General features: G+C 47.8%; 1 protein-coding gene across 2 annotated transcripts; it reads right to left on the minus strand.

Moving 5' to 3' along the window:
- Positions 1 to 900: 900 nt before the first annotated feature.
- On the minus strand, positions 901 to 23,558 carry GGT7 (gamma-glutamyltransferase 7). 2 transcript variants are annotated; one of them, XM_059406848.1, is made up of 15 exons: positions 23,246 to 23,558; positions 17,188 to 17,423; positions 16,658 to 16,809; positions 15,308 to 15,425; positions 14,405 to 14,472; positions 14,120 to 14,193; positions 13,618 to 13,814; positions 11,483 to 11,570; positions 9,585 to 9,712; positions 9,328 to 9,416; positions 7,174 to 7,323; positions 6,938 to 7,055; positions 6,113 to 6,250; positions 5,003 to 5,102; positions 901 to 1,570 (listed from the first exon to the last, which is right to left on the minus strand). In XM_059406848.1, exons 1-15 carry the CDS (start codon positions 23,412 to 23,414, stop codon positions 1,407 to 1,409), a joined length of 1,989 nt encoding a protein of 662 aa, XP_059262831.1. In that variant the 5' UTR covers positions 23,415 to 23,558; the 3' UTR covers positions 901 to 1,406. The 2 variants fall into 2 exon arrangements, with proteins under 2 accessions (XP_059262831.1, XP_059262832.1); XM_059406849.1 differs by having other exon boundaries at positions 1,408 to 1,570; positions 5,010 to 5,102.
- Between the last annotated feature and the right edge of the window lie 1,176 nt (positions 23,559 to 24,734).

Below are 24,734 nucleotides of genomic sequence, written 5' to 3' on the forward strand. Positions count from 1 at the left end.
TTTGGGGGGTTGTCTTTTCACCCTCTTGATAGTGCCCTTTAATGCTCAAAAGTGTTTAGTTTTGATGCATTTCAATTTATCTATTTTTTCTTCTGTTGCTTATGTTTTTGGTATCATATCTAAGAACCAATGCTAAATCCAAGTCATGAGGATTTCCTCCTATGTTTTTTTCTAAGACTTGTCTTAGAAAACAAGTCTTTCTAAAGACTTGTATAGTTCTTATGTTTAGGTCTTATATTTAGGTCTTTGATCCATTGTGTGTTACTATTTGTATGTGATATGGGGTAAAAGTCAAACTTTGTTCTTTTTTATGTGGATATTCAATTGTACCAGCACTATCTGTTGAAAAGACTGTTCGTTCTCCATTGAATGATCTTAGCACCATTATCAAAATTCAATTGATCATACATATCTACGTTTATTTCTGGACTCTCAATTCTATTCCAATGGTATGTTCAGCTTCATGCCAGTACCAAACTGTTTCTAAATACTGTAACTTTGATTTAAATGTTTATTTTTTTCACTTTTAAAAAAATTTATGTTTTTATTTACTTATTTTTAATAGGCTTCAAGCCCAATGTGGGGCTTGAACTCATGACCCCAAGATGAAGAGTTGCAGGCTGTACCAACTGAGACAGCCAACACCCCCGTAGTAAGTTTTCAAATCAGAAAGCTTCATATCTTAATCAAAACATGAAGGAAATACCCAAAATATCCAGTTTAAGAAACAAATAATAAACAAATGGCTTTGGCTGCTTTTGCACCACCTCACTTGTTCCCACTCCCAACACAGCCAAACATAAATCAATCCAGAGCCGTGGTTAAGCAATAGTCTTTCTTTAATTCCCCTTTGCAAATGGAAGCCCCTGAGCTGGTCCCCACCCCCACCCGTACCCACAACCTGCCCCCCCCCAGATGCAAGGCCTCACTTCAACTTGGTGGGAGGAAGAGAGGAGCACCCCCTCCCCAGGATGGTCCATTAAAAAAATCCTAGTCATTTAAGAAATGAGGCTGGGGACAGGAGAAGGGAGCTGGAAGACAAGGTCCAGGTCAGGCCAGACTGGAGATGTTGGGGTTGTGAGGACCCTTGAGAAGGGTTTGCAAGCACATCCCCAAGCTCAGGGCCAGCATGGCTGAGGGAAAGGAGACAGACAGACAGCCTGACTCCTCAAGGAACTGTCTGCCTGGTTGTGGACATGGACATTCACCACCACCACCATCACCACCACCACAGGCTTCTGGTTAGAGAATTTTCCAGTTACTCTGGGATAGGGTTTGTTAAGTATCCCCTCTGGCCCATGATCTAGGGCATCCCTGGGGTCCCCCTGAGACCAAACCTGGGAGAAGGAGGGACTCTAGGAACATGCAAAGCGGGGGAACAGAGACCCCCGCCCCACCCCGCTGCTCTACAGGATGGTGGCTCCAGCTGCGTCTGGGCTCCGAGGGTCCTTCACACCAATGATGAAGTTGTTGGTTCTCCGGCTGCCATGGACCCAGGATAAGACATCTACTTTCTCCACATGGTGACCCCTGGCTTCCAGGAACTCAATCTCTTCCTCTGTGAACTCACCTGAAAACCATCCCCCCAACATATATACATTCAGTGTTCAGAGCACTGACTCAGGAGTCCCACGGTCAGACCTGAGTCTTGGTCCTGGATGCCCACTGTATGATCTTGGGCAAACTGCTTTACCTCTCTGAGCCTCAGCCTCCTCATGCATAAAATGGGGATTATATGAGAGCCTACCACATGAAGTTGTTGTAGGGATTTAAAGAGATAAAATATAGAAAGCACAGAGATCAGAATGCTTCATATAGTATGTGATCAATAATATATTTTCATTCTTAATATTGAAAGAAAGGGCTATGGGCTCTTCATCGCCACATGCCTGGGCCAAACCGCCATCATTACTTGCCAGGATAGCCAAAATGCAGCCATTACTGCATAGCCCACTGACTGGTCTTTCTGGTTCCAGTCCTGCTTCCTTATAGCCTAGTGACACAGAGCCAAAGGGATCCTCTTAAGCCATTAGTCAGACCACTCACTTCCCCTTCTCAAAAACTTCCAACATCTTTGATGACTCTTAGAAGAAAATCCAAAGTCCTTACCAAGGCGTCTAAGGCACAACATCATCTGGGAGCTCACGACCTCCCTAAACTCCTCTCCTCACTTCCTTCCATTCTCTCCCTTAACTCTGCTTTAGCCTCCTTGCTGTCCCTCAGGTAGGCCAAATATGCTCCTGCCTCAGGGCTTTGCACAAATTCTATTTGGAATGCTCTCCTCCTAGATAGTCACAAAACCGGCTTCCTTACTTCATTCCAATCTTGGAGGAGGACTTCCCTGACCGCTATCTAAAATGGCAGCCCTGTCATCCTCACCTTGCTTTGTTTTCTTTCCACATACTTATTGCTACTTGTTTACTTATTAATTTATTTACTATGTCCCTCTCCATTAGATTATAAGCGTTTTGAAGGCAAGGATGTTGTCTTGTTGGCCATCGATGTTCATTGCCTTTACATGGATAAATGAAGAAATCCCCACCCTCTTAACGTAAGTTCAGGCCCTCACATTTTTCTTGCTTGGTCCTTTATCTTAGTTGCCTCTGTTTCCCCAACTTAAATTCTCCCCCCTTCAATCCATTTCCCCTAAATAAAACATTTCAGGTCTATCCCATCTCCAGTCAAGTGGATAAGCCCATGCTTCTTACCAAGAACCTCCAGGATAAGCCCTGTAACCTTTCCTCTTACTGCTCCTCAATAAAGATCTGGCCTTCTTACTTCTGCAGATAGGATAAGGTAAAGATATAACACTGAATAGCCGTGAATCACCAAGTCAAACGTGTTTTTCCTTAACAGTTCATTTTCAATCCTTTAGATGATGGCAAAGACTAAGTTTTAGTCTGGACCCTAACATTTCTAACCTCCTTCTTCTATAGAGAGAGCAGGGCTCAGAGCCTTCTGTGGGCACCATATTCACGGAAGATCTACAAACAGTTGCCTTGTCGTACTTATCTTTTATTTGTGGCAAATGATGCTACTTTTCCATGTGTGATTATGATATTGGATTTATTTATTTTTTTAAGATTTATTTATTTATTTGTTGGACAGAGAGCGATCACAAGTAGACAGAGGCAGGCAGAGAGAGAGAGAGAGAGAGAGAAAGAAGCAGGCTCCCTGCTGAGCAGAGAGCCCCATGCGGGACTCAATCCCAGGACCCTGAGATCATGACCTGAGCCGAAGGCAGCAGCTTAACCCACTGAGCCACCCAGGTGCCCCTGGATTTACCTTTAAAATACACTTATGGGGCACCTGGGTGGCTCAGTGGGTTAAAGCCTCTGCCTTTGGCTCAGGTCATGATCCCAGGGTCCTGGGATTGAGCCCCGCATCAGGCTCTCTGCTCAGTGGGGAGCCTGCTTCACCCCCCCTCTATCTGCCTGCCCCTCTGCCTGGTTGTGATCTCTGTTTGTCAAATAAATGAATAAAATCTTTAAAAAAATAAAAAATAAATAAAATACACTTACACTGAAAAAGAAGTCCATTTATAGAGGTACATATGTAAATAATGGCTCAGATGGTATGTAAATGTGGCAAAATCATGAAGGTGCTGGATAAATTCTTAAGTTTAAGAAACATGGTCTTTAGGAGCCAGCAGGCGTCCTGGCTGCTTTCTGAGTCATTCTTTCTGGCTTTTGACAATTTGTCCAGAATGTTCTGGGTTCTAGACAAGCCAAATACCTAATCATACTTCAAGACCCAGCCCATAGCCCTTAGTGGATGAACTTTCCCTTTGCTAAGCCTCTGCTCCTCATGTTCCTGTCTTAGACTGTGAGCTCCTTAAGGGAGGCTAGGATGAACCAAATCCAACCATCACCCTACCCTGGCCCAGATAACTTAGCATCATAGGGCCCCACATTCAGGAGAGATCAGAAGTTATTAGTTGGGATAGCCTCATTATCATCATGCCAGGGTGTTACCAGCCAGACCACAGGGTGTGATTGCTGAGGATTTAGGTCTGTGACTTCTAATGTACTTTAGTCTAGGAGACAAGTGGTAAAAAACTGAGTCTTTGGTATCAGCTAGGTATATGCTCTAATCTCAATTCTGCCACTCACTGACTGATTTTTAACCTCTGTGCGTATCAGTTTCTTTGTAAAATGCGGATGATAATACCAACTAGGCAAGAACCATGTCTCATTCAATGTTCTATCCCTTTTGAACTTGCATAATACATCGTCTGTTGTAATAAAAATTCCTCAAAGCTGTACCTACTTTCCCATTTACAAAATTAAGTTGTGTCTAAAATTAGGCACCTTTCTTAGAGGAAAGTCTATTTTCTCACTGTAATCTACAAGGTCCATGATCTGGCCCCAACCTGCCTCTCTGGCCTCATCTCACTCTCACTCACCATGGTCTACTTTTTACTCCTAAAACATGCCAAGCCCATTTCTGCCCTGAATTCTTTGCATCTGTTCCCTTCGCCCACAAAACCTGCCCCAGTTCTTTGCACGGTGGGTACCCTCCTACTCTTCAGATCTCAGCTTAAATGTCACCAAAGAGAAGACTTCTATAGTCACTGAGTCAGTCTCTATGTCAGCCTGCAGAGCATTTATTTTACTTTCTTATATTGCTTTGATTATTTATTTTCCTCTCTATCTGTAAATGCCATATCCTCAGCACCTAAGATAATGCCTGGCACACAGTGTAGGTATTCCATACAAACTGATGAATGAAAGGTTTGCAGAATGAAAACCGTATCTCATTTTACAAATGAGAAAACTGAGGCTCAGAGTGGAGACATGAATTTCCCAAGACCACACAACCAGTAAATGACAGATCTGGTTCTAGTCCCCAGATCTTTCACTGTCCCAAAGGAGTTAGCTGGAAGAGCCCAAAGATTCACTGGCAGCAGTTGTGCTGGTGGAGGCATGGACACCCTTGGGAGGAGCCCCTTTCTCTACCCGGCTTTTTGCCCATCCCATGGGGATCTCTGCTCTGCACTCACTGTCCACCTGCAGGAGGTTGGACTGCAGGTCTGGATGCAGACGGCCATGGGCCAGGCTGTCACTCAGGTTCCGGTTCAAGGTCAGAACATTCAGTAAAACCTGTGGGCAGCCAAGGGGTAGAAGTCAGGGCTGCCCCAGGGATGGGGATTCAGGATTCCCCAGATCTCACCCCTGGGCCAGACTTCTTACTCTTTGGAACCCTTATTCTAGGAGTATTATCTGAACAGCCTCAAGACAGTCATTCTCTCCTCCCTTCTCCCTGGCCAGGACAGGGATAATAGCTGGAGTAGTCCTAGGGTACAGCATGGGTACTTTTAGCTTAGAGGTTAGGAGTGTGGGTATGCTCTCAAAACAAACTCTCTGCCCATTCTTACGCAACTGGACCTAACTTTTTAACCTCTTTGGGCTTTAGTTTCCTCATATACAAAATGGGAATAAGGATTTCTCCCAATGTTGGGAAGGCTAAAAGAGCAAGCACATGTAACACCATGCCTGGTGCTTAGTAGAACTCCATAAAGGTTAGCTGTTGTTACTGCATCCATTTTACAGATGAGGAGACTGAGGTTCAGAGAGGTTAAGCGAATGCCCCATCATGCACTTGGAAATTGGCAGCACTTGGGTTGGGGCCCAGGACTGTCTGATTCCAAAGCTCAGGTTACTTAACTCACCACCTGCCAACGTAAGTGCCTGGCACATAAATCAGTTGCTCAAAACATTCGTGTAACTGTTGTGAGACATTCTGGAGAGTAGACACTTCCTTTCAAAATCAGACTCTAAAGAGGGCTGCTTGTCTCTTTAGATACTGAGCAGAGGCATCATGGGACTTGAGGTTGACAGACCTAGGCAGCCCAGGTGCTAAATCACCTCTCAGTTCCACTGACCCGTGATTGCCCATCCAATCTAGAAGACAGGAAGCTTCAGGGTTCCATTTTGGCTAAAAAGCTCAGCACAGCCTATGCCCCCAGTACCCAGGATGGGCCTGTCACAGCAGCCTCCGCCTATGTTTGTTGAGCTAGGGATGAGACCAAGCCAGAGACAGGAGGGCACCTACAGTTCAGGGCACAGCTTGGCTACTGGCCACAAAGTGCCTACCATGGAGGAAACCTCACCTGGGTCAGTCCGCTGAGGCCCCGGGCAGCTCCATTGGCCCCCAGGGCGAGGTAGGTCCCACAGAGCCCCTCCGCTGGCCGGACCACGGTGGGCAGCAGGAAAGACAGTGGTCGTTTCCCTGGCTGCACCGAATTCTCCTGTTGTCAGAGCACGGAGACCACAGGGAGATAACAGGTGGGGCAGCTTTTCATGGGAGACTGGTCCCTTCCCAGGCCACAGTTTGCTGTCTATGAAACAGGCAGGGTCCCTGGATAACTGGGGTGGATGTGGACCCACTGAGTTGTTATGGGGCTACCATGGGTGCGAGGGGAGGGTACCAAGCCAAGACAAATGGCTAAAGGGAAGAAGAGGATAATCTCCACCCTGGTCATCCCTATCTCTCATTGTCCTGGCAGGGCCCCAGCATGCCCTGGGAGTAAGAGTATTGGCCTCCAACTAGACCAGAATTCCTATCTCCTTCCTCCCTTGACTAACAAGAGGGCTGAGGCCAATCAGCTCACCATCACAAAATCGTAGACCACTGCACTGAAACGTGCCAAAGCATCAGATGAGGGCTAATATCCTTATTGTACAGATGAAGGAACTGAGACCAAGGGGGGTGCAAACTTTCCCCAGGTCACACAGTGAGACAGGGACAGAATGGGACGGGGTTTCTTCAGGCCCAAGCCCCAGACTTGGGCTGCAGGTAAAGCAGACACTTTGTTTAGGCTCCTTTTCTTTATACTAGAAGTTCCTAGAGGAAGTAGGGAGGGAGGAGCAGCCATACTGCTATACTTCCTACCTAGCTTCAAGGTCCCCAGGGGAGGAGGGATGCAAGGCCCTACCAGGCTGGGTGCAGAGTGGTTAGCAGTCCTGTTGGGCCACGAGAAGTCTAGCATCTGGCTGTTGAGCAGGATCCCCGAGGGGGTGATGAGGCCACTGCCAAAAGGGCGGTTCAGGGAGCTGGGGATAGAGATTGGAGCCAGGTAAGCCCTGAGGTCACCCTCATTCCTATCTGGCTCCCAACTCTTCCTGGTCCAGATGATCTCCAGTGCCGGGTTCTGTGTCTGAGCTGGCATACCTGACCATGGCCACAATGAAGTCGTCAGGGCCCATGATCAACACCTGAGCAGCTGTGGGAGCCCCATCCAACTCGTAGACGGGCAGAAGTGGGGCAGGGGCCGCCTGGGAGTCATTGATGTGGCCCCGGAGGTAGGCGGCTTCTACCTTGCTGAAAAGACAAGGGGTAGGAGATTAATACACAGCAGGCTCTTATTACACCTCCCCTACCACACTATGATGTCTGTTTGTGCAATTATTTGATTAACGTCTCCCTCCCCCACACCCTGGCCCGGAACTATTAGGTCTGTGAGAGCAAAATCTCTCATTCTGAGCACATGGGAAACATCCAGGAAATCATTGTTGAACTGACTGGGTTCGTTTAGGTGTTATCCAGATTCACTTTTAGAGCCAACTTTTATTTAGTACTTAAATCAAGAGTCTTTTAGTTACTTGACTTTATTTACTCACTTAATCTTCTCTCTGAAAGTACCTGGGGCATAGTGGATGCTCAGATAATATTTGTTTTGAATGAACAAACAATTTATTTAATCTAATGTTTGTAGTTTCGAACTAGTTTTTTTTTTAAAGATTTTATTTATTTATTTGACAGAGAAATAGAAAGTGCACAAGTAGACAGAGTGGCAGGCAGAGTGAGAGGAGGAAGCAGACTCCCTGCTGAACAGAGAGCCTGATGTGGGGCTCAATCCCAGGACCCTGAGACCATGACCTAAGCTGAAGGCAGTGGCTTAACAACTGAGCCACTCAGGTGCTCATGAAGAGTTCAGTCAGGGGCACCTGGGTGGCTCAGCGGGTTAAGCCTCTGCCTTCAGCTCAGGTCATGGTCTCAGGGACCTGGGATCAAGCCCCGCATAGGGTTCTCTGCTCAGCAGGGAGCCTGCTTCCCTGTCTCTCTGCCTACTTGTGATCTCTCTCTCTCTCTCTCTCTCTGTGTCAAATAAATAAAATCTTAAAAAAAAAAAGAGTTTAGTCAGAGGAGGGTTTGTATACAGGGATTTTATCTACTATTAGAATTCTTTTTCAAGGCACAGGAAGACTTGACATACGGTCAACCCTTAATAACTATTCGAAGAATTACTTGGGTGAATTTAATATAGGGGTGTGTGTGTGTGCGCGTGCGCACATGTGTGTATGTTAGAGCTAGGCTGAAAACAACATGAAATTCTCCAGATCTTTTAAATTTGGGCTGAGGGTTTCTTACTTAATGACTATTAGTTTGGTGATTCTAGAACATTAGAGTGACAGGTTACCAAGGATTACTGAAGACTTTCATTCCGTTTTCAACCACAAATTTTGTGGAGGCCACGCAGAAGTGGTACAGAGGACTTTGTTTCAAGTGGATTGGGTGGGGGGACAGAGGCTTTGCTTTTAGCCCTTATCCTTGTGACCCTGAACTGCTTACTATTTTTGGTTGTTGCTTTTTTTGCCTTTTAATTATAACCTATTCATTTTAGTTTCATTGTTTTCAACTTATTCATAGAGTTGTTTGAGTAATACTACAAATTTATGCTAACTATATTTTGGGGTTCTGATTTTGCCCTTAGCTAGCCTTTTAGTCAGTCAGAGTAGCAACCAAATAGCAACCATTCTTACCCACCCATATTGCCAATTACTAATACCATTTGTTGAATATTTATTATGTGCCACACAACGTGTTTTGCACGTATGACCTTATTTTGTCCTTACCACAACCTCGGTAAGGTGACTTGCCCAGTGCTGCTTAGCTAGTGGATCATGAAGCTGGGATCTGAATTGAGTCAGTCTGACCACAGCCCATAATCTTACTATAGTGTTATGCTGCTAATGTGGAGACATTATGGTAAAAATCCTCATCACCTCAGGTATTTGCTTGGAGACTTTTCATTGTTCTTAAGTTTTCTTTTTCCACTTAAAAGGGGGCACAGGTGGGCCCAGATATGTGCCCTGCTAGAGTCAGAAAGTTTTAAGAGCCAAGTGATGCATACTAACTCATCAGACAAACAGGCAAACTGAGGTAAGTGCTGTGAGAGGCAACCAGTGTCACACTGAAGTGTAACTGAGCTGAAATTGACTTGGGACTCCAGGTCTTATTGCTGTATCAGCTGCTTTTGATCTGATCCCTTCCTCACACCCACTACCACCTCTGCCACGCTGAGAGTCCTGCCCTGGGACCCACCTGAGCATGTCATCCATGCTCTCAGTGATGGTAGAATCGTAGACAGGATCTCCCAGTCTGCTGGCCAGGGCTAAAGCGATCTTCAGGGTCTGAAAATGTAACAGGAGTGTGGAAGAGGCTGCCAGGCTCCTCCCAGCACCCACACTAATGATCCTCATGTGAGAAAACTTGGAGGTTAGTTCTGTCCCATGGCAGTAGCCCATCCCCCCACTCCCAGTATACCAAGACCCAGGGCAGGGTGGAGGGGTTGGCCTTGCCTCTGCCACCCAGTGAAGAGCCTGTTCCCGGGACACCAGCGTGGTGAGATTGAAGCCTTCAAGGATGTTGAGAGCACTGATGAGGGCAGGACCCGTATGCGGGGGTGGGGGACTGAGAACCAGGTGGCCTGGAGGAAAAAAAAAGAAATGACTAGATGGCAGGGGAGGGGTCAAAGCAACTCCACATTCCACCATCACGCAGACTGAGACTACTGCATTGGCCCCTCATCAGACAAGGAATCTGCCTTGAGAGGCAAAGCACGGAGAAGCAAAGGGACCCACACAAGTTCTCTCAGCAAGTCAAGGGCAGGGCCAGGACTCCAACCTAGAACACCGGCCTTCAGTTTCCTCTTCTGCACAAGGAAACTAAGGTCCAAGAGGACTGTAGTCTGCCCAGAGTCACACTGAAGCCAGAACAGGGACAGGTGTCCAGATGTCTAGATTCCTGGCCTATCATGTGTCTCCTTTTAGCTCCCCCCACAGGCCAGAATTCTATTCAGGGCCTCTTATGGTCCCATGACCCCCAAAACTTCTTGGGGGTGACAACCTCCTCTTCCTATTTGAGGCTCCTATTATTTGATGTTTGGACATTGAAGTAATAATGATAATACCTGATGCATAACGTTAACTGATTAACTCATTTAATCCTCACAATGGGTATTGTTATCATCCTCATTTTACAGGTGAGGAAAGTGAGGCACAGAGACGCAGTTGGTCCAAGTTTACAGGAGACAAAGGGAACCCAGAGCACTCAAGGTACTGGCATTGCCAAGAGAACCCAGGCTTGGGAGGAGAAACGTAAAATCAAATAAGCATTCAGTATCCACTCTGATCAGGGCAGCTTTCAACATCATCTCCTCAAATCTTCATGGGGGCCCTGAGAGGTAGGCACCGCTATTATCTCCATTTTCAGGAGGGAACCATGGCTCAGAGTGAAAAGTGACTTATTCAAGGTGAATGGGATAGCTGGTACTCAAACCCAGGTCTTCCTGGCTCCAAAGCTACGCTCGTCCTCTGTTCCATATACCATCACCTCTGGTGGAATAATCAGGCTAGAAGTTGAGTCCTGGAAACTTGAACTCAGAGGGGAACTATTTTGGGGCTTGAAGTGATCCAGACCTCCTAGGAAGGAGAGAATCTGAGAACCTGGGAACCTTCTGAGGGACCCAGGAACCCACCACTTTGGGTTCAGCAAACATGGACTTCACCCATGTCAAAAGTTTAGCTTTCTGGGCTCCTTGCTGGTTTGAGATTGCTAGGTTAAGTTCCATTCTATCCTTTGGCCTCAGTTTCCTTTTGAAACAATGAGGGGACAGGTCTATAATTGTCTTGAAAAGTTTGTTCAATACGAAGCTAGATGGACTCATGAATTCTTCTTAAGAAGTACAGGGCAGGGGCGCCTGGGTGGCTCAGTGGTTTGGGCTGCTGCCTTTGGCTCGGGTCATGATCTTAGGGTCCTGGGATCGAGCCCCGCATCGGGCTCTCTGCTCCGCAGGAAGCCTGCTTCTCTCTCTCTGCTTGCCTCTCTGCCTACTTGTGATCTCTGTCTGTCAAATAAATAAATAAAATCTTAAAAAAAAAAAAAAAAAAAAAAAAAAGAAGTACAGGGCATTGAGAGCCCAAATCAAGAAAACCTATGACCAGAACCCCAACTTGCAAGCCTGAGCCTTTGACTAGACCTCCCACCCCATATCCTAAATACTTGGGGTAACTGACACCACAAATACTGTAGAAGGTGGGCTGGCTCTGGCTTGTTTCAACAGTTGGCTGCCCAGGCAAGCTCACTGCCTCAGTTTCTCTCCTGAACAATGGGGAGGAGTCTCTAGGCCAAAAGGAGGTGGCCATGGACTGGGAGGCTTCTCCTGAGCAGGGACCCTGAGAGCTGAGAGAGAGGTCACCTCTGTACACGCCACACACGGGATTCTCCACGAGAGCACTGTAGTTGCTGAAGTCGTCCTCAGTTATGACACCCCCTGCGTGCTGGGCCTGCAGGGGCGAGAATGACCCACCACAGTTGTGAGCCACACACCAAAACTGTGGGCATGTGGGCTTGGCCTATGGTATATGTTTGAATCAAAGACAGACTTGATGTTTATAACTTTTGTGCTTTCTGCAATTTCCATCATGACCTTTAGGGACCCAACTAGCCCTGGGTACCCCGAGAAAAAGGAAGGGGAAGAAGCACAAACACTGAGCACCTGCTATGTATCAGACATTCTTTGAATGACCTCCTTAGATTGGCATCCAAGGCCCTTTGTGATCTGGCCCCCACCACCTCTCCCACTTCATGTCCTGCTATTCCCTGGTGAGCTCTGTACAGCCACCTGGAGTGACCTACAGTTTCTGAACACATGACTCCATGGCCTTGAACATACTACCTTCTCTGCCTACGTAAAAGGAACATTTTCTGGGATGCCTGGCTGGGTCAGTTGGAAGAGCATGCAACTCTTGATCTTGCGGTCCTGAGTTCGAGGCCCACATTGGGCGTAGAGATTACTTGAAAAAGAAAAAGGAACATTTTCTACTTACAGCAGAATTTGTTTATAAGATATCAAAACTGGATTCTTCACTTCATTACAATTAACTAAATCCACTCCTAAACCATGAACCCTGGACGATCCAGATAGGAATGACTCTCATTGGATATAACTAAGCACTCTACTGACCAATGAACCAATTTTGTACAAATCGATGGGCTCATCATTTCCAGCATGGTAATTTTCATTTCTAAATTAGCATAACCACTAGGAATCTTCTCTCTTTCTCTCTCTTTTTTAAATTTTTTAGTACTTGAAACCCCTGACTTCTAATCTACCCACAGTGAACTATACACTGAATTTCTTGGCTCGTGTGTGTTCAACTTTGGGTTGTTTTTGTTTGTTTGTTTTCCTTTAAAGCTTAGATAGTCTTTGTTTGAGTCTCCTTCTCCCCCTTCTCCAGAAGATCCAGGTGTGGCTAATCAGAACATTCCTTTTCCATGCCAGTGATTTGGGAATAGTCATGACACCTATTGGGAAGTTTGGGAATAGTCACGAGACCTATAACAGGCTGATGAGACATAACCTGGAGGCTTTTGCTGTAACTATTGGAATGAGATATGTTCTTTCTCTGGGATGGTTTGCTGGAAGGATAGCTGGTGGGGAGCAGGTGTGGAGAGGATCTGATAGAGAGTGAATCCAAACAGAAGAAAGTAGAGATGTGGCAGAAAGATAGAGAGACAGACCACAGCCTGGCAATGTGGATGGAGCTCTGGACCCAGCAGACCTACAGCCAGTACTCTGCTAGACTTCTCAGTTAAGTCCATTTGAGATGGGCATTTATCACATAGCCATACCTCTAGGACTCAGCATAGATTCTGACATAGAACAGCACTCTGTGAATGAAGAATGAATGATGGACCAACTCAATTCCCACAACCATATGGCAGAGAAACATATAATCACTCCAATGGTACAGATGAGAGAATCACAGAGTTGGTTTGTGTATCCTTACCTTGAAAATAATTTCCTATTTGGAGTTTTGAATTACTGACAACAGTTTTCAGAACCCATTACTACCTCAGGTTAAGAGTCTTTGGGGTTGTTTGGTAAGCCCTTGTGTCAATATCTCCAGTCCTGATAGTGACCAGTGAAGGAAGGTTTCCCTCAGTCCCTAGAGAACCCAAGAGCAGGGTGGGATTGTGGGCTTGGGAAAGCTGAGGCTGATCCTGGGTCTCTGCCACGCCTGGGAGGGATAGGTCAAGGCTCTGCACAGGTTGGCACCAGCCCTGGGGGACCCAAGGACACCTCTCTCAGTCAAGATAGAACAGCTCTTCATCCCTGGGGTCCTTTGTGCTTCATCCTGTCAACTGCTCCCACCCCAAACAACCACTGATCTGATTCCTGCCACCAGAAGTTAGTTTTGTCCATTAGAGAATCTTAAGTAAATGGAATCATCAGTACATTTATGCAGAAAGAAAGACAGAGACGGAAGGAAAGGGAAGATGTCCCTGCAGTGGGGTCCTTCAGGGCAGGGGGGCTCCCCAAGTGCTCACCTCGGCCACCATCTCCAGTGTGAGATTGCCTCCTGCGTAGAAGGCGGCGGGGCCGGAGGTGCCCAGCACATCCAGCACTGCGGCCAGGTCAGGCCGACGCAGCAGTGAGCCCGGTAGTGGCGGGTGGCCCAATGGCAGGAATGTCTCACGGAAACGCTCAGATGCATTGGGCGGAGGCTGTTCAGCCAGGGCACGGGCTGTAAGCAAGGACAGGAAGCTGGGTAGGGGGCTGAGATGCACCACAGGTGAGGTGGCTGAGTGGCTGGACCTAAGAGCTCCAGCACCCCCCGGAGCATGTTATGGGGGAGATGGGGGGTGTATATGGGCCCTTCTCATATCCCCTCATTTGAGGCTGCATCCCTATGAGGTAGGATGGGTAGGGAGAGAGCTAAAGGAGCAAATGGAAGAGAGGTGCTTTCTAGCTTGGGCCCCAAATCTTAGAGGTTTCCATTCCCCTTCCCATCAACCTCATGCCTTTCCCCCACCCCCAGGCCCCACTGACCTAGATCATGGGTCACGTTGAAGCCATCTTGGGCCACAGCTGCTGCGAAAGCCAGGACTTGGGACCATGGCAGCCTGGGGGGGCCGGAGAGCAGGGGTGGAGGAGATCCTGGGGGGAGGAGGAGGGGTCCTGGGGGAAAGGGGGTTCCTGGGAAGGAGAGTCCTGGCAAGGGAAGGGGATATGAGGAGGGGGAGTTGGGAAGGAAAGAATCCAGGATGGTAGGAAAAGGCCACCCAAGGAGAGATGCAGGCAGAGGCCCCTGGTCCCCAGGGGGAGGATCTTTACCTGCCATAGAGCTGGTGAGCTTCATGTAGCCCCTTCACCATTCCGGGGACCCCCACCAAGAGCCCAGGCTGGGCGAGGCGGGCAGGCGAGGGAGAGAGGAGACCAGGTCACTGGAAGGGGGGGGCTGGGCTGAACTCCGCAGAGCCCCAAGCCAGGGATAGGGGCTGGCACAGGGGAAAGACACAGGCCAAGTATCCCAGAGGAGGGACAAGCTCTCCCCAAGCAGGCATCCCTCCCATTTCCCTGACTTACTATCAGCAAATGCAGAAAGGCTTCCTTTATCTATCATAGTTGAGTGATTTATAAATTAAGCAAATCCTTTTAAGAGCCAAGATGTGACCAATTTAGATGGAAACTTGTCTACATTGGATTTTATCTACTCCTACCTTTTAAAATAATAGACAAGGGACTTTCATTTAACCTTTCCATGATCACATCACCATTACTCAGCTGTGATAACTCAGGCATGTTTGGCTTTTGCCACTGCACCAAATATCTATTTTTCCAAGTTATTCTATTTCTTCTGGATAGTGGGTTTGCCTTTTGCAGTTCCTCCTTAATCTTCCAATATGCTGTGTGTGGGGAAGGTTATGGTCATCAGGCTTCGAATGAAATGTGTTATAGTGCAGGAACTTTGCAAACTCTCAGGCTGCTCAGGCATCCTGATAGGCCGGGTTGCCAGGGAAGTAAGATGCTACTGTATTGCCCATTATCAACCATACAGATCTTTTGGTTCATTATTTTATCTGGGGGACTGCCTATCTCCTTCATAGCTTTAAGAGTGTCTTGCTTCACTCTTTTCCTCACTTCCTAATAATTACTCAGCAAAGTAATGTTTGGGTTAGCAGAAGGGCAGTGAAGGGAGACCCCCCCTGGACTCTCTCTTCTCACCAGGGTCCCCACCTTGGTTTCCCAGGATCTCTGCAGGGCCTCTTCCCTGAGGGCCCCTGGTGCAGACTCCCGGAAATCAATTAGGTGGCTCTCATTTCTTCTGATGTCGTGGACCAGCATTACGCCCCCACTGGGAGAGACACAGAAGGAGAGGTTGATAAGGTACTACCCCTCTAAACAATTAACCTGCCTCTCTTTCATCCCCAGTGGTGATGGCTGTAGGCTGTTTGTCACAGGAGTAAGATGTCTGAGCCCCTTCTAGCAGGGATTTGGAGACGTAGCCACTATATGAGGGTAGGGAATGAAATCAAAGGGGTTGGGGGCCCAGAGACCATGGACCTCTTCTGGCCTGTTACTGGAGACTTTAATCCCTGATTAGGGAAAACCCGGAGACTGGAAGAGCAAGATGTTCTACCTCCTGCCCCCACCCTAGACCACAGCTGGACCCTGGCCAGCTTCCTGCACCTGCCTCCACCATATGCCCCGGCTCCCTCTCCCAGGACTGAATTATGTAAGGATGGACTGTATCCAACCAAAAGGGGACCTTCTTTGGTGGGTCCTGCAGGGCTGGTCTTGCAGGAGCCAAGATATGGACTTTGTCAGCTTGTCCCTTTTCTGCGGCTTGTTTCCATCTAAGATGGGAGCTGCATCTGAGATGGTTGGCCTGCGGCCAAGTAACATAATAGGGAAGGCAGGACAGATAAACAATAGGGAGTGGTAGGAACTATGGCCAATTGGACAGCACAAGTCCCGTCATGCTATTCAGCTCCAGATAATTGCAGCCATGTGGGAATGTGGGCCCAGTGTTACCAGGTCTTCAGATGGTTCCAGAGATATTGAAAATCTGTATTTTTATGAAAATTCTCAACTTTTTAACAATAGTAAACAAATTTTTAATAATTGTAAGTGTGGAAACCAAACTAATCTATGTGGTAGGTATGGTCTATGTGTGGCCGGTTTGTAATCTGTTTTAAGAGTTCTCAGTCTGTGGTGTATTTTTGGAGGATGGAGGGTCCATAGCTTTCATCATGCTCACAGGATTTGTTTTAAGGATTTGTAAACCCTAAAAGTTAAAGTATTCCTGCCTTAATTAGTGACAGTATACCCCCACCTGTGCACCTTACTTTATGGTTTATAAAAGCCTTCACCGAGTTAAGGAAAAAACAAATAAACAACAAGCTTGTTAAAACACCTCCTCTGACTCCATGTAAGGGTAAAATTGGGTGTAGAAAGACAAAATGCAAGGAGTTAGGGCCCAGCTGCCCCTCTGGTCAAACTTGAAGACCCCCACATGAGACCTACAGACCAGGACACAGAAGTAGGCCTGGGGGACTCCAACCTCCACAGCTGGGAGCACCTTACCCGCCTAGGCCAGAACTGTGTGGAGCCACGATCCCCAAACACAAGGCTGCTGCCACAGCGGCATCCACAGAAGATCCCTGTTTACTGAGCACCTCGATGCCCAGCGATGTGCAATGGGCGGCATCAGTGACCACGGCACCCTGGTGAAAGATCTGGGAAGGGAAAGTGGACGAGGTGGGGGCAGTAGGAGACCGCTGCCTCCTTAAGGCACCTCCACCAGCCCCAGAACCTCCACTGGTGTTGGGGGTGGGAGTCCTGCCTTCTTGTCCCTTACAACTCTTCCTAGATCGCCTCCAGTGCCTCTTACATGATCAGATCCCTTCCTTGCTCTGTCCCATTCATACCCTGAGCTCCTCCCTTTGGGACCTTCCTCTCTGTCCCACTGCCCTCTCTCCTTAACATTTGCTGGTTCGCTCCCCCACTCAGCCAGTCTGCAATCCAAGCAATTCCAATTCCCACAAGTCTCAAGAGCTTTCCCCCTCCCTCTTCTCCAGTTTCCTTCTCCTGTCCGCCAGCCCCAGCCCCCTTACCTGAGGGTCTCCGAAGTAAATCTGCATGACCAGCGCCACAGTGACTCCCGTGGCAAAAGTGAGGCAGGCTGTGACAATGACTGTAAGTCCATCCTGGCGGCAGGAGCACTCGGCCGCTGCCGCGGAGAAAGGGTCCTTGCGCGTCTCCCGCAGTGGGGACCCGTCCTGGCTGCCCATCTCCGACGACGTGGATGGCAGCCTCTGCAGCCTTGCTGACTTCAGGAAGGAGTCCGGGTCTGCCGGCAGCAACCAGGTGAGTTTGGGCACCTTACCTGGACCAGCACCCCCCCCCCCCCCGCGCTGTTTGGCTTCCCCCCCTCTCCCTGCCCCCGTTAAGCAAACCTCACTAGACAATACTGCTTGCCCTTTGGTGTCTCCCCAACGCACCCCAGAACAGGTCGGGGGCAGTCCCGGCTGAGTAGAGACAGGAGCCCTCAGCTGCGAGGCAGGGGGCTGGATGCCTGGCCCCTATGCCAAACTTTCTGAGACCTGAGACCCACTCAGGACCTAGGACAAACACTTCCTGGAATGGAGGGGGTTTGGGCCCTCCCTAGAAACCAGATCCTGCTCGTGCTGGGGCCCAGCCTGCTGTGGCAAGGAAGTAGCTACATAAACTGAATGGCCAGACCCTGGCTTCCAATCTTGCTTGGCTTGTCCATTCACTCACTCAACAAATATGGAGGGCCTGCTGTGGGTCTGTCTCTATGCTAGCTCCTAGGGAAAAGGAATAGAGAGTTTCTGCCCTCATGAGGTTCACAGACCAGTAGAAGAAAAGAAACACGTAAACAAAGGAGTATATCATTACAACTTGCAGCAAGTGCTATGAAGAAAAAGGACGGAACGATAGAAAATAGTGGGTGTGTGTCGGGGGCTGCTTAGCGGGGATTTGGCAAGGCTTCTCAGTGGAGGTGACTTTTAAGCTGAGAACTAAGGGATGAGGAGCTAGCCATATGTAGACCAAGAAGTGAGTGTGTAGAGTGTTTCAGAAAGAAGGAGCAGTAGGTGCAAAGGGCCCTAAGGTAGGAATAAGCTTGGTGCAGTAGGAAAAAACAAAACAAAACCGAGGCCTGGGTGGCTCTGGTGTAGTGAACAAGGGGAAAGAATAGTATGGTGGAGGTTAGCCCAGGTGCACAGGGCCCTATGGTCCTCATGAGAAGCTTGGATTTTTTTTTTTTTTTAAGATTTTATTTATTTATTTGACAGAGATCACAAGTAGGCAGAGAGGCAGGCAGAGAGAGAGGAGGAAGCAGGTTCCCTGCTGAGCAGAGAGCCTGATGCGGGGCTCGATCCCAGGACTCTGGGATCATGACCTGAGCCGAAGGCAGAGGCTTTAACCCACTGAGCCACCCAGGCACCCCGAGAAGCTTGGATTTAATCCTAGCTTTGAAACCAGTTCTCTAAAGGTCCTGTGTATTTGTGAAAAGTAAAGAAATCGCCTGGCACCTTGACCTTAATATCCTTGCTGTGTATGTACAATGTGTTTTAAAAAGTCCATTCATTCAATAAATATTTTTTAAGCACTTGCTACTATACACTAGGAGTAAAACCCCTTTCAAAAGTCTGTGGGATGATGCTGAAAACTGACAGATTTTCCTGACTGAAATACTATCATGGTTCATCAATACCAACATGATAAATACCCAAGCTCCTTGACCTGGCATTCAAGGCCCTCTATAATCCACACTCCCCTCTTTTGTGTAAATAAGAAGCCACATACATATATAGAGAACTTTTAGAAAATATTTACAGTGGTTACTTTTGGGGAAAGATACTGACGGTGGGAATGAGATGGGGTAGGATAATTTTTTCTTTGAAATTTTTAGTACATATTTCTTTCTTTTCTTTTTTTCCAAATCAATGCATATATAAACTTTTATTTTATTTTTTTTAAGTAATCTCTACACCCAACATGGCCCTCAAACTCACAACCCTGAGATCAAAAGTTGTACTCTACACAGACTGAGCCAGCCAGGCATTCCTAAATTAACACACATATTTTTAAATAAAGGGGAAAAATTGCACACAGATAGGAATGGAGAAGAAGACTTCTACTTTTCCTCATTGTATTCTTTCCCTTTCTCTCTTTTTTTCCTTTGGACCATAAACATGTAATTTATTTTAAAATTTTTATTTAAAAAAAGAAACTTGTCTTCTGGAAGCCTCCCTTAGCTCATCATGCTTGCCTCTACCCCTCAGCACCACACAGTCTATAAAAAAACTGGAATTCATTCAACAAACATGTTAAATACCTACTGCAGTCAAAGAATTCTCCTTGGTCCCTAGAGGTTTCAAAAGAGGTGCAGAAAATGGCTTTGAACTTACATTTATTGGTGGTGACTATATTCCAAGCACTTTCCATACATTCCCATCATTGAAGCACTCCTGTAACTTGTTGAAATAGGCCTATTATCTCCATTTTACAGATGAGGAAATTTAAGGCTGGAAAAGGCGATCTTGCCCATTTAATGTTATAAAATGAATAAATGGCAGAAGCAAAAGTAACTCAAAACCTGTCTTCCATTGCTCCACAAAGTATCAGGAGTCATTTCCACATTCAATAACCAACCTTACAAGCTAATTCTAGCTGATACTTCCAGGTACTTGTCCTTAAATCTGTTTTCTCTAATCAGCTATGAGGGACCAAGAGGGGAAGTGATATGACTCCATCAGAGTTGAGCCTATTCAAGACTTTTTATCCCATCAGTCAATCATTAAGTTATTCATTTATTCAACAAAAATATTTACTGAGTACTCTACTGTGTAAGCACTAGTGCAATAATACCATTGATTTTACTGATGTGTAAAAGCAATAGCAGGACACTGGGAAAAGGTGAGTTTGGAATCAGAAGAAACAAGTCTTTTGGGAGAAAGACAATGAGTTTAATTTTGGTAATTCTAAATTTGTGGGACACCAATAGGAGTTGTCTGGAAGCAACTGGCCTAGTATGCATCTGATTTTTATTTGATTAGATGCCATTTTCAATCAACTTTCCATTTCAAAACACCATCTCCTCTCTCTCATTTCTTATTCACTCATTCCTGTCCAGAGTGAGTATATGACCTAGGCCTAGCCCATAACAGGCACCTCTCTACAGTCACTGGTTCAGCGACAGATATGTGATCAGCACCAGGTCTGTGAGACTCAAACTTAGTTCTATTGCTGCAACTATTGGGAAAGAGAAACGCTTTCTTTCTGTTTAGATTATTAAAATGGTAAGGTGTAAACCTGCTGCTACTGGGCGCATCTTGCTGCTACAGAATGAGAGGTCTGAAGATGAAGACCATAAAAAGGAAGGCAAAGCAAAAGACAAAAGCCAATTCCTTTTTAGGTACCTTGACCTAGCTATGCCTCAGGCCCCACATCCCTGAATTTTTCAGTTATGCTACGCAATAAAATTCTCTTTTAAGATTAGGTTTAACTGAGTTTTAACGGAGTTTATGACAGAAGAATCCTGAACAGAGTTGACTTGGCAATTCTAGAGATAAAGAGAGAGATCTTGGTTGGAAACTGAGGTCATTTCTGGCTTGCTTATTCCTTTAAGGGCAGAATCATCAAAGACTTTTTTGAACCAAGGAATAACATGACCAGAAGTTCAGGGTGGCAGATTGATTGGGGTTGGTGGGGCAGGGGGCAGGGAGGGGGCAGGGAGTAGCTAGAAGCCTATGGGTAATATAGGTAAGAGAGGATTGGGGCTTAGTCTCCAGTGGTGATGGCAGGGATGATGAGATGGACTGCAAGATACTTAGGAGGACAGAGAGCATCTGATCACTTTGGGAAGTAAGAGGAAGGAAGGAAGTCATGGATAGCTCCTGGGCTTCTACCTTGGAGATTGGATGAATGGCAGTGTTACTAACTGAGAATGACACTGGGGGAAGGGCAGGTCTGGGATGAGATGAATTCAGCATAGTACATCCTGAAGGTGAGGCACTTGTAGGACATCTAGAGGCCGATGCCTGCGACAGAGAGGAACTCATGGACTTGGAGCTCAGAAGAGAGTCAAGAATCTCCCCAACTTAAAAGTGGTCACCATTTTCCAGAGGGTCTGTTGTGGGGGAGCTGGCATTTGGTTCTGGGGAGTGGCGGGCTGGAGGCTAGCTGGGTACAACCAAGGTACTGGGTAAGAGGATGGGGCAGCATTAGTAAGTAAAACCTCCAGATTGAGAACACAGGAGATCATGTCAGTCAACAGGCTAGTCCAGCTGGTTAAAGGAACCTTGGGGCTTAGAAGTAGTGGTCTGGGACATAGCTTTGAAATGACTACATAGATATGATGGTAAGGGTCCTTGGAACATTAATGCACAACCGTGGCATAAGGCGCAGATTCCCAGAAACTCAGGCGACAGGGGTCTCTGCTGGATTTTTGGAAAGATGAGAGCAGAACCTGTCGTAATTCTCCAAGGTACTCCCTGAGGCTTGAGAACTCCCTCCCCTACTATTCTTTCATCTTGAGATCTCTCTCATTCCTTTATTTATTCAACAATTTTTATTGAGCACTTAGCACTGTGCTGGACATTGGAGAAAGGATGCAGAAAAAACAGTCACAATCCTGTCTTCATAGGGCTTAGAGACATGGAATAACCACATGATTGCTCAAATAATCACAGACTTGATAATTGCTAGGACATTTATAGGGAGCCAGGAGAAAACATGTCAGGGGCTTCCAATCTCTAGGTTAGGAGAGATAGGCATTCCCAGTAGAGCTGGAAGAGGAACCTGAGGCCCAGGTCAGGGTAGATGTGCCCACTGTCATACAGTGAGTCAAGGCAGTGCTGGAACAAGAAGTAGCATTCCTGACCCCTGGAAAAAGGTCCTGGTTTCAGGCTGTTATCCACCAGGACACATCTTTCCACTACTTTCCCTATTCCAGGGTTATTCTCTCTGGAAAAGAAGTTTTGACCTGCAGCTTGGATATCTGATGCCCATAAGCGCCCCCGGCCTTCCCTACTCTTCCCTCCAGGGAGGCTACAGTCTAGTTAGGCTGGCAAGGGCTGCTAGTAAGGGCCAGATGACTGGAAAATTGTGAAGGGGAAAAGAGTTTGGGGCTGTCAGGCTGGGAATAGCTACAGAAGGGCCAGGCTAGAGAAGGCTGGGTCAGAGAAGCAGGATCTGCCAGGCTGGTAAGGGAGAAGGCTCAAGTGCAGGCACCGGGAGGGAGGAAGAGTGAAGCACAGGGATGCTCTGATGTCAGGAAGTGACGTTGAGGGAAAGAGGGATGGGGGATGGAGCATGAAAAATGGAGAAGAGGATAGAGCTGGGGCACATGGATAGGAGGGAGAGCCCTAGGGAAGAAATGCTCAGAGAGCTCTTGGCCCTTAGGTCTGCCCCAAGCCCTGTGCCCCCCTCCCTAATCCCACCCTTTGCAGTCCCTTCAAAGGCTGAGAACACAGCAAAATCCTAGAGCCTGCTTCGTAGGGGACAGGGTACCTTACTAACATCCTGGCCTGATCCATGGCTCCGGGAGGGGTGAGGTAATCCACAGGGCAACGAAGGCACTCTGGTCCCCAAGGACTCTGAGAGGTCATGCAGTCCGTCCGCCTGTCTCCCAGTATCCACCGCTTACAGAGAGATGTAAATCATGTTTTCCTTAACTCTCCCGGGATGTGAAGAGATTCTCAGCTAAGGTCTCTCCTTCCCACAACCCTTGCCTGTGGGGAAGTTCTTCTCAAGACCTAGCCTTACCCATCCTGCTGCAGTCTGACTTGGTTTCTCCTACCCTGTTCTTTGGTGACTAAGGGACGGCCTCTTCTAGGTGATTACAGCTGTTCCTTAGCATCTCCCCTCCAACCTTCCTTCCGTATTAGTTGGTTCTTCCCGAGCGGCAACCCCAAACCCGGCTGCTGCAGTTCCTGGCATCATTCACCCTTGTCGCATCCTAAGCCTCCAAGGCAGAAATGCATCTCCATCCCCACTAGATAACGAACAGAGACAAGGGAGGAGGGAGAGGTCCAGGTGGAAGGGAATGAATTAGGGAGATGGAAGCTGGAGGTGATGCTTCGCGTAGATGAAGGAGGACCGGGGACGTCCCAGGGGGGCAGGGACGGGGCCAGCGGGCCTCACCGGTATCGGGGTCTCCCAGGAAGGCGTCCTCGTCCTTGCGGCCCCTCAGAGGGGCCGCGGGCGCCGGCTCGTCCTCCGGCAGCCTCGGGAAGCTGGTGATGCTCATGTAGTCCACGGGCGAGTAGGCGCCCAAGGCGCTCTCCTGACTGGCCTCGTTCTCCGCCGCCATCCTCGCCCGCGCCCCCCAGCAACGCAGCGCCTGCCGGAAGTGGTGCGGCGGGGGTGGGGGCGGGTGGAGGGCGGGGCCTGAGCTCTTGGGCAGCCAGGAGGGGGCGCCTCACCCCATCCCCCGCTGGCGTCGGGCTCTGCTTGAACACTCCTACCCGTAGCGCTGTCAGCCTGCAGTGGACCGGCAGGTGGGCGGAGTGCCGTGTGGACCGAGAACCTGAAGGGCGGCGGGTCCTGGAGAAAGCGCGGAGGCTGTGGGGGAGGGATGGAGAAGAGCGCTGCAAGCGCGACCTTAGTGGCTTGGGACACTTTATGCAGCCCGGGGGCCAAACCGCTTCCTCCTTCCAGATTGAGCTAGAATCCGCCTCAGACCCCAGACTCTCTCCTCAACCTCCAGATCCTTCCACTGAATGCAGATCTGGCCTCGACCCCCGATCTTGTCTCTGATTCCAAATTCGGACCACAAACTTGGCCTTGGACCCCAGACCCCTCTTTGGACTCCTAGATCCAGTCTGATCTCAGACTCCTCCTCCGACCCCAGACCCCTCTTTCAAGAGACCCTGCCTTCGCGCGCAACCTCAGCCCCACCCCTGCTTCATCCCCACACTGCTTCTTCACTTAGAGATACCTCCTAGGGTGTCTCTCCTCAGACATCAGATCTATCCCCTGACCTCCAGCACTTCTCAGATTCCTCTTTCAGTCAACCCCTTCTGGGTCCCCTGACCTATCAGCATAGGACAATGAGTCCAAACTTGAGTTTGTGTTAGAATCTTTAAAATCAGATCCCCAGATTCCACTCTAGAGATCATGATTTGTAGGCTGGGATGAAGCTTCTGGAATCTGGATATTTACCATCATTTTAAGAGGTTTAGATGCGGTTCCGGAAAGGACACTTGGAGAAAGAAATAACGGTGTTGAGGTATGACAGGAGTGGGGTGGAGTGTGTATGTGTGTGTGTGTGTGTGTGGGGGGTGATAAATGGGAGAGGACTGGGTCTCTGTAGTCTAGGTGTCTGGGTTCCAGTCCCTCTTCTACCACTTACGAACAGTGTGATATGAGGCAAGACATTTAATCTCCTTGAGTATCAGTTTCCTCATCTGTAAAATGAGAAAATAATAGTCATTTCAGATAGTTGCAAAGATTAAATAAAATGTTGGAAAGTGCTTAGTATAGTATGTGGCACCTACTTAATAAATGCCATTATTATTATTATTTCCTTAATCTAGTGAGTTCTCATTTCGTCATTTCGTCGAATCCATTCTCTTCCCACCCTGAGGAATTCCAGCTACAGTATAGTTTGCATTACTACCCCATCTCTAAG

Source organism: Mustela nigripes, chromosome 7 (assembly GCF_022355385.1).
Source record: "Mustela nigripes isolate SB6536 chromosome 7, MUSNIG.SB6536, whole genome shotgun sequence".
NCBI lineage: Eukaryota > Metazoa > Chordata > Mammalia > Carnivora > Mustelidae > Mustela > Mustela nigripes.